At 43.2% G+C, this 10,000-nt stretch overlaps 1 protein-coding gene across 1 annotated transcript in view; it reads right to left on the bottom strand.

Annotated features, from left to right (window-relative positions):
- LOC114563328 (transcription factor COE3) overlaps window positions 1-10,000 on the bottom strand; it is a gene marked incomplete at its 5' end in the record, with an annotated part of 96,496 nt that overhangs the window by 84,396 nt on the left and 2,100 nt on the right. The window contains one exon of the mRNA XM_028590179.1: window positions 1-129. This exon is cut by the window's left edge and continues 2 nt beyond it. Coding sequence (XP_028445980.1) covers window positions 1-129 — 129 coding nt within the window. The remainder of the gene's footprint in view (window positions 130-10,000) is intronic.

Below are 10,000 nucleotides of genomic sequence, written 5' to 3'. Positions count from 1 at the left end.
CGCTCCAGACCAGCATGGTGCCGAAGACGACCTGCAGGCCGTCGAAGAAGTTGTCCCCGATGAGGATGACGGTGGCTCCTCCGGTCGTCCAGCCCTCGCTCGGGCTGATGGCTTTGATGCAGGGCGTGGCTGCTTCGGAAACACACACACACACAGCAACATGTTAGAAACACACACACACAGACACACAGACACACAGACACACACACACACACACACACACACACACACACACACACCACAGCGTGCATGTAGTCTTACCTAGCTACTGAACATGTAGTCCTTACCTAGCTACTGAGCATGTAGTCTTACCTAGCTACTGAGCATGTAGTCTTACCTAGCTACTGAGCTTGTAGTCTTACCTAGCTACTGAGCATGTAGTCTTACCTAGCTACTGAGCATGTAGTCTTACCTAGCTACTGAGCATGTAGTCCTTACCTAGCTACTGAGCATGTAGTCCTTACCTAGCTACTGAGCATGTAGTCCTTACCTAGCTACTGAACATGTAGTCCTTACCTAGCTACTGAGCATGTAGTCTTACCTAGCTACTGAGCATGTAGTCTTACCTAGCTACTGAGCATGTAGTCTTACCTAGCTACTGAGCATGTAGTCTTACCTAGCTACTGAGCATGTAGTCTTACCTAGCTACTGAGCATGTAGTCTTACCTAGCTACTGAGCATGTAGTCTTACCTAGCTACTGAGCATGTAGTCCTTACCTAGCTACTGAGCATGTAGTCTTACCTAGCTACTGAGCATGTAGCCTTACCTAGCTACTGAGCATGTAGCCTTACCTAGCTACTGAGCATGTAGTCTTACCTAGCTACTGAGCATGTAGTCTTACCTAGCTACTGAGCATGTAGTCCTTACCTAGCTACTGAGCATGTAGTCTTACCTAGCTACTGAGCATGTAGCCTTACCTAGCTACTGAGCATGTAGTCTTACCTAGCTACTGAGCATGTAGTCTTACCTAGCTACTGAGCATGTAGTCCTTACCTAGCTACTGAGCATGTAGTCCTTACCTAGCTACTGAGCATGTAGTCTTACCTAGCTACTGAGCATGTAGTCCTTACCTAGCTACTGAGCATGTAGTCTTACCTAGTTACTGAGCATGTAGTCATACCTAGCTACTGAGCATGTAGTCTTACCTAGCTACTGAACATGTAGTCTTACCTAGCTACTGAGCATGTAGTCCTTACCTAGCTACTGAGCATGTAGTCTTACCTAGCTACTGAGCATGTAGTCTTACCTAGCTACTGAGCATGTAGTCCTTACCTAGCTACTGAGCATGTAGTCTTACCTAGCTACTGAACATGTAGTCCTTACCTAGCTACTGAGCATGTAGTCTTACCTAGCTACTGAGCATGTAGTCTTACCTAGCTACTGAGCATGTAGTCCTTACCTAGCTACTGAGCATGTAGTCTTACCTAGCTACTGAGCATGTAGTCCTTACCTAGCTACTGAGCATGTAGTCTTACCTAGCTACTGAGCATGTAGTCCTTACCTAGCTACTGAGCATGTAGTCTTACCTAGCTACTGAGCATGTAGCCTTACCTAGCTACTGAGCATGTAGCCTTACCTAGCTACTGAGCATGTAGCCTTACCTAGCTACTGAGCATGTAGTCTTACCTAGCTACTGAGCATGTAGTCTTACCTAGCTACTGAGCATGTAGTCCTTACCTAGCTACTGAGCATGTAGTCTTACCTAGCTACTGAGCATGTAGCCCTACCTAGCTACTAAGCATGTAGTCTTACCTAGCTACTGAGCATGTAGTCTTACCTAGCTACTGAGCATGTAGTCTTACCTAGCTACTGAGCATGTAGTCCTTACCTAGCTACTGAGCATGTAGTCCTTACCTAGCTACTGAGCATGTAGTCTTACCTAGCTACTGAGCATGTAGTCCTTACCTAGCTACTGAGCATGTAGTCTTACCTAGTTACTGAGCATGTAGTCATACCTAGCTACTGAGCATGTAGTCTTACCTAGCTACTGAACATGTAGTCTTACCTAGCTACTGAGCATGTAGTCCTTACCTAGCTACTGAACATGTAGTCTTACCTAGCTACTGAGCATGTAGTCTTACCTAGCTACTGAGCATGTAGTCCTTACCTAGCTACTGAGCATGTAGCCTTACCTAGCTACTGAACATGTAGTCCTTACCTAGCTACTGAGCATGTAGTCTTACCTAGCTACTGAGCATGTAGTCTTACCTAGCTACTGAGCATGTAGTCTTACCTAGCTACTGAGCATGTAGTCCTTACCTAGCTACTGAGCATGTAGTCATACCTAGCTACTGAGCATGTAGTCTTACCTAGCTACTGAACATGTAGTCTTACCTAGCTACTGAGCATGTAGTCTTACCTAGCTACTGAGCATGTAGTCCTTACCTAGCTACTGAACATGTAGTCTTACCTAGCTACTGAGCATGTAGTCTTACCTAGCTACTGAGCATGTAGTCTTACCTAGCTACTGAACATGTAGTCTTACCTAGCTACTGAGCATGTAGTCCTTACCTAGCTACTGAGCATGTAGTCTTACCTAGCTACTGAGCATGTAGTCTTACCTAGCTACTGAGCATGTAGCCTTACCTAGCTACTGAGCATGTAGTCTTACCTAGCTACTGAGCATGTAGTCTTACCTAGCTACTGAGCATGTAGCCTTACCTAGCTACTGAGCATCTAGTCTTACCTAGCTACTGAGCATGTAGTCTTACCTAGCTACTGAGCATATGCGACTGACAACAAAGATGTTGTGTGAGTGAGAGGTCTCACTCTGTAGCTAAAACAGAGACCTGAACACACGGTGAAAATATGGTGTTTTTTGATAATTAAACCATGTAAACCTATTCTGGTACAACCTCATAATACAATTAAGAACCTGAAAATGAGCAGATTATGGATGTTTTAACAAAACTGCGGCTAATGTCTGGATCCTCAGAGCGCTTGCAGTGATTTGTGATCCAGCAGCTGCCTGTTAGTCCGGCACTAACACATGCAAAATTATTGGTTTTTCCAATACCACAGAGATCGATAAGGGGCTCCACATAAACAGCGTCTCCGCGGCGACTAGACCATCAGACAGGACGCCGGGCTCCTGCACGTTTACAACCTTTTCCCGGAGCGAGAGAGAGACATTTTATTGGGAGGATGGTTTGGTATTCCAGTCAGAGGTTCCTTTAGTTGACTATGTGATCAGATGTAAGAGCTGCGTTCAGGGACTCTATCAAACATTCCCCTCTATTAGCAGACTAATGTTCTTCTACAAGGTTACACTATGGAGGGGATGTTTAAGATGGAGATTAAAGCTTTTGGCGCCTTTTTGTCAACCTTTTTTAGACGTGTTTGTCGCCTTTTGTAGATGTTTTTGGTGCCTTTTTTACATGCTTTTGTCGCCTTTTTGTCAACCTTTTTGAAATGTTTTTGGCGCCTTTTTTGTTGCCTTTTGTAAACATTTTTGTTGCCTTTTGTAAACATTTTTGTTGCCTTTTGTAAACATTTTTGTTGCCTTTTTTTACATGCTTTTGGCACCTTTTTTGGCACCTTTCTTAGACATTTTTTGTTGCCTTTTTTGTTGCATTTTTTAGAACTTTTTTGTTGCCCTTTTGTCACCTTTATGTCAACCTTTTTTGGCACCTTTTGGGGCCCTTTTTTAGACCTTTTTTGTTGCATTTCTGTTGCCTTTTGTAGAAGTTTTTGTTACCTTTTTTACATGTTTTTGTCTCCTTTTTGGCACCTTTTTTGTTGCGTTTTTGTCGTCTTTCTTAGACGTTTTTGTTGCCTTTTTTGTTGCCCTTTTGGTCAACCTTAAAGCTTTTGGCGCCTTTTTGGCACCTTTTTTAGACATTTTTGGCACCTTTTTTGTCGCGTTTTTGTTGCCTTTTTGTGGCCTTTTGTAGACATTTTTGTTACCTCTTTTACATGCTTTTGGCGCTTTTTTGTCAACCTTTATTGGCACCTTTTTTTAGACGTTTTCCGCACCTTTTTTAGACATTTTTGTTGCCTTTTTTTTTGCCCTTTTCGTTACCTTTTTTTAGACCTTTGTGTCGCCTTTGTTTCCAAGTTTTTACCGTTCCAGGTTGCAGAGTTTTCCTTTTGTTGACTATGTGAGCAGATGTGTGAGCTGCGTTCAGGGACTCTTATCTTTTTATCCTTGTTGCAGCTCCAACTTTTCTGAAAGTGGCTCAGAGTTCCAGATGAAAGAAAAGAAGACCCTGAACGCCACCGAGGGCCGAGGCTCCTCCCGCCCCGAGGACTCCATCATTGTCATCTCCTTATTAATCCCCCCCACCTCACCCCCCACCCCCAGTCTTCTGCCGCAGCGGTAAACAAACAGTCCGACGGCTCTGAGGAAGAGGGCGTGCCGGTGAAAATGAACGGAGAACCTTTTTTGGCACCTTTTTGTCGCCTTTGTTTCCAGGTTTTACTGTTCCACGTTCCAGGTTCCTTTAGTTGACTATGTGATCAGATGTAAGAGCTGCGTTCAGGGACTCTATCCAACATTCCCCTCTATTAGCAGACTAATGTTCTTCTACAAAGTTACACTATGGAGGGGATGTTTAAGATGGAGATTAAAGCTTTTTGCGCCTTTTTGTCAGCCTTTTTTGGCACCTTTCTTAGACATTTTTGTCACCTTTTTTGGCACCTTTTTTAGATGTTTTTGGTGCCTTTTTTGGCACCTTTTGTAGACGTTTTTGGCGCCTTTTGTAGACGTTTTTGGCGCCTTTTTTGTTGCGTTTTTGGTGCCTTTTGTAGACGTTTTTGGCGCCTTTTTTGTCGCGTTTTTGGTGCCTTTTGTAGATGTTTTTGGTGCCTTTTTTACATGCTTTTGTCGCCTTTTTGTCAACCTTTGTTGGCACCTTTTGTTGCCTTTGTTTCCACGTTTTTACCGTTCCAGGTTCCAGAGTTTTCCCTTTGTTAACTATGTGAGCAGATGTGTGAGCTGCGTTCAGGGACTCTTATCTTTTTCATCCTTGTTGCCCCCTCTCTTGTTGCAGCTTCAACTTTTCTGAAAGTGGCTCCGAGTTTCCAGATGAAAGAAAAGAAGACCCTGAACGCCACCGAGGGCCGAGGCTCCTCCCGCCCCGAGGACTCCATCATTGTCATCTCCTTATTAATTTCTGCCGCAGCGGTAAACAAACGGTGAAAATGAACGGAGAAGCACAAAGGCTCTCTGTGACAGAGGCAGCAGCAGATGTCGGGGCTTTCTTATCGCCGGTGAAAACATCCCAGTCTGGGTGAGATGAAAGGCCCCGAGCTTTCCCCTCCGTGGGCTGAGATACGGCACTGTCTGGTAAACAACGGGCCCCCCTTTCCTCCCCCCTTTCCTCGCCCCCTTTTGGCCCCTGCAGGACACCATACAGTCCGCTCCTTGAGATTACAAATCTCTTTTACAAGAGGGTCCTGGCAAGTGGCAGCAGGAGCTTGGTTTCAATAAATACAAAGAAAATAACGAAAAATAAAAACATAGACACGCTTTCACTCATCATATTCGAACACCAATGTCATCGCAATGAAATCTGGGTCCTAAATCAATTTAAAAACAATGACAGACAGACTGCCTTTCTGCAAGGTCTTTTAGAAAGCCTTTAAAAGAATAAAGTGAGACCAACTCCTTCAGCTGGAGCTCATTCTGAAGCCGGTTCCATGCAGATGGTGCAGCAAAGTTAAAAGCCTTTTTGCCAGAGTCAGTGCGAGCTCGGTGAACGACATATTCGTGTCAGATAGCGTTTGTTTTATCCCTCTGGAGGTGGTGGTGGTGGTGGTGATGCTGAGGGGGGGGGGGGGGTGGGGGATCATGGGAGGTCAGCTGACTCAGCTTTCTCTTTGATCAACAACTTTATACCCCCGGTGTGATAAACACCACCCGTCTCGTCTCCCCCGTCCTGGTGCTGCAAGTAGGTTAAATCAAACGAGACAATGACATCATCTGCTCCTGGAAACGCCTCAAAACTTTAAAAACAAGCGGAGGGGAACGATGGGGGGCAGGTTGTTTTAGGGTTAGTTTCACTGCGGTTGTCCCAGAAGAGGTGTAGCTCTCAGGACGGAAACCATGAGAGAAGACAGAAGTCAGTTTTAGTCGACTTCTCTTTGGCTGGAAGTCTGATCTGATGTAGGCCAGTCTGTCTGTCTGCCTGTCTGTCTGTCTGTCTGTCTGCCTGTCTCTCTGTCTGTCTGTCTGTCTGTCTGTCTGTCTGTCTGTCTGCCTGCCTGTCTGTCCTGGAGAAACCTCCACACTTCACCAGAAGTCCACATGCTGCTGTCGCCTTTTTAGCCAGCCTTTGTTGGCACCTTTAAGAGACGTTTTTAAGATGTTTTTGTCGCCTTTTTGCCGTTTGTTTTAGACCTTTTTTGTCGTCTTTTGTAAAAAATTTTGTCACCTTATTTAGACCTTTTTTGTTGCATTTTGTAAAAAGATTTTGTCGCCTTTTGTAGACCTTTTTGTCGCCTTTTTGTCTCCTTTTGTAGACCTTTTTGTTGTCTTTTGTAGACCTTTTTGTTGCCTTTTTGTCACATTTTGTAGACCTTTTTGTCGCCTTTTGTAGACCTTTTTGTAGACCTTTTTGTCGCCTTTTTGTCTCCTTTTGTAGACCTTTTTGTCTCCTTTTGTAGACCTTTTTGTCTCCTTTTGTAGACCTTTTTGTCGCCTTTTTGTCTCCTTTTGTAGACCTTTTTGTCTCCTTTTGTAGACCTTTTTGTCGCCTTTTTGTCTCCTTTTGTAGACCTTTTTGTCACCTTTTGTAGACCTTTTGTTGTCTTTTGTAGACCTTTTGTCACCTTTTGTAGACCTTTTGTAGACCTTTTTGTAGACCTTGTTGTCACCTTTTGTAGACTTTTTTGTCGTGTTTTTGTCACCTTTTGTTGACCTTTTTGTCACCTTTTGTAGACCTTTTTGTCACCTTTTGTAGACCTTTTTGTCACCTTTTGTAGACCTTTTTGACGCGTTTTTGTCACCTTTTGTAGACCTTTTTTGTCGCCATTTTTTCCAAGTTGTATCGTTCTAGGTTCCAGATATGTGATCAGATGTTAAGAGTTGTGTTCAGAGCTCTATTAGCAGACTAATATTCTTCTCCTAAAAGTTACTGAAGGACTTTACAGTATAGAGGAAATGTTACAGATTTTAGCTGTAGAAAAAGCGCCTTCCAAGTAGGTCAGTCACACCGTCTGTCCTGGAGAAGCCTCCAAACTTTGCGATAAGTCCAGGGGAACTGCAGAAGGGCTTTGTTTGGGAGGGGATGGATAGGGAGGGGGGACAGGACAAGACTTTTGAAGTCTGACTGGTGGCAAACTCTGTCGAGGTTTAGCTCTCAGGACAGAAACAATGTTTTATCTGATGCTGTCTGATGCCCTGATACTGTAAGCCCCGCCCGTCTGGTGTTCCCAGCAGGGTAAAACAAGCGCACCAGTTACAACCGTCTCTCCTGGAGAAGCCTCAAATGTTTTTTTTAAGTTTGGGGAGCCTGTATAGAGCGAGGTGGCTCGGGAGCACACAACACAGCAGAGTTTCCCAACTTGTTTTAAGGGTTTGTTTTACTCTGCTGTACGTCCCAGAGGGGTGGGAAGGACTCGGCTAAGACCACATCACAAGTGTGTGGAAGTTCAGACAGAAGTGCAAAGTTGGTTTGTTCTCCTTTGTTTGTCTCTGTAAGCCCCACCCGGCTGGTGTTCCAAGTAGGTTAAAACAAGCGCACAAGTTACACAATCTCTCCGGGATGAGACTCAAACTTTAAAAACAAAGTTGAGGGGAACTGCAGAAGAAGTCGTTTTGGGGATTTGAGAGAAGGGACAGAGAGGACGTCTGATTGGAGGAAACAGCCCCAGCGTTAGAGCTTAGAGCTGCACAATTAATGTTTTTTTAATCATAATATTGTAATTAACTGGCTCAGTGAACGCATCGCAAAAGGCACTCAGAGATTTTTGTGTTAGTTGAGAGAAAATATCAGCAGGAAACTGCTCTTTAAAATGTAACTGTGATTCATTTTTCTTTAGTGCTGCCTTTTATATTCAATTCAATGTTAAATTTGGTCCAATAAAAGTTCTGTTGTTGCAGCTGACAGACTCAGATTATTACTGTAAGTGTCTGACAACATTATGGGATGGATCCCTACAGAGATAGACCTCTAAAACCTCTTAAAGACCTTTCTGTTTAACCAGAAACAGCTCTGAAGTCGCTAGCGCTAAAACCACCGGACTCTATGTAAATAATCAGCACTTTTAACGTGTATACAGCCAGCATATTCTCACATGTAGATCAGTAAACTATCTGTTTATTTCAACCAAAACTAGAGTTGTGATGGTTGGTTAAAGTGGAAAGACGACCCAAAACGACTTTTCATAGTTTAATTTGGTTTCAGTCGACTGTGAATGAAGTGTGTTTTACGATGCTTAAATCACTGATTATTTACATGGAGTCTGGTGGGTTTAGCGAACGCAATTTCCCGAATGTTTTTATGTTTAAAAAAAGGATCTTAATCTTTAACAGAAAGGTCGACCTCCTTAGAAATCCATCCCATAATGTTGTCAGACACTTAGAATAATAATCTGTGACTCAGTAATCTGAGTCTGTCAGCAGAAAAAACAGCACTTTTGTGATCATAAATACAAGCTGGACAATTACTATTAACTGACATTGTAGCTTGTTTCTCTGATGCCGACTGCAGAGATCTCTCTTAATACTGGACCGATGTCACAGATTGTTGTTCCCATCAGTCACTTAGACACAGAAACATGGAAACATAGGGTCCAGGTTGGAAAAAATACAGTTGTTACCCTTTAAACTTTAAAGCGAGTTGAGGGGAAACTGCAAAGAAAGATTGATATATTGATCTGTTCTTATATGATTCGATTTAGCAAATTCACTTTGTTTTCCACTGCTGTGGACCCACATCTTTCCTGACCTGGGCACCAGAGGAGGCTAAGCCCCGCCCGTCTGGCACTCCGAGCGCGCCTATTCAAACGAGAGACTTATGTCATCGCCGCGGCGAGGCCCCGAGGGTTTTATTAGCGCGGGGACGGGGCCGAGTGGTATTAAAGTTTACAACGTACAACAGAGGAAATGTTACCGGCTCTCAGAGTCCAGTTTCATCGTGTGAAGTTTATACGCCAGTGATGCATTTTTTTATTTGCTGGCTGCGGACGCTGGAAAGAAGGGAGCGTTTGTTTTCTGCCGGGGCGGGAACACGGTGCTTAAAGGAGGAGAGCATAGTCCGCTCACAGAGGGGGGAACCTGGAACGGTAAAGTTTGATAGAGTCTCTGAACGCAGCTCTGACATCTGATCACATATCTGGAACCTGGAACGGTACAACTTGGAAAATAGGCGACAAAAATGTCTAAAACAAAGGCAACAAAAAAGGCGACAAAAATGTCAAAAAAAGGCGACAAAAAGGCGACAAAAATATAAAAGAAAAAGGCAACAAAAAGCATGTAAAAAAGTAACAAAAAAGGCAACAAAAATATTCTAAAAAAGGCAACAAAAAAGGCAACAAAAATGTCTAAAAAAGGCAACAAAAAGCATGTAAAAAAGGTAACAAAAAAGGCAACAAAAATGTCTGAAAAAGGCAACAAAAAGCATTTAAAAAAGGCAACTAAAAGGCGACAAAAATGTCTAAAAAAAGGCGACAAAAAGGCGACAAAAATGTCTAAAAAAGGCGACAAAAATGTCTAAAAAAGGCGACAAAAAACATGTAAAAAAGGCGACAAAAGAGGCAACAAAAATGTCTAAAAAACGCATTTTAAAAACATAATTTCAACAGTTTTAAGTTTTATTTCTTCTGATTTTGACACTTTGTTTTTCAAATTATGTGTCGCCTTTCTGCAACTTGTTTTGACCTGATTTTTTTTTCAACAGTTTTGTCACTCTTTCTGACTTTTAAAGAAAAACTATTTGTTGTCGTTTTTGTCCGACTTTCTCCCCCCAGATTATCGTGAACTTTTCTTCCACTCATCGTCTCCGGCGCGCCGAGCATTTACCTCTACGCCGCTGGCCGGCCCTGCTCATATCATAT

The sequence above is a fragment of the Perca flavescens genome, chromosome 10 (assembly GCF_004354835.1).
Source record: "Perca flavescens isolate YP-PL-M2 chromosome 10, PFLA_1.0, whole genome shotgun sequence".
Taxonomy (NCBI): Eukaryota; Metazoa; Chordata; class Actinopteri; order Perciformes; family Percidae; genus Perca; species Perca flavescens.
Note: the sequence above shows the minus strand (reverse complement) of the source record. Positions and strands in the feature narration are given on the sequence as shown.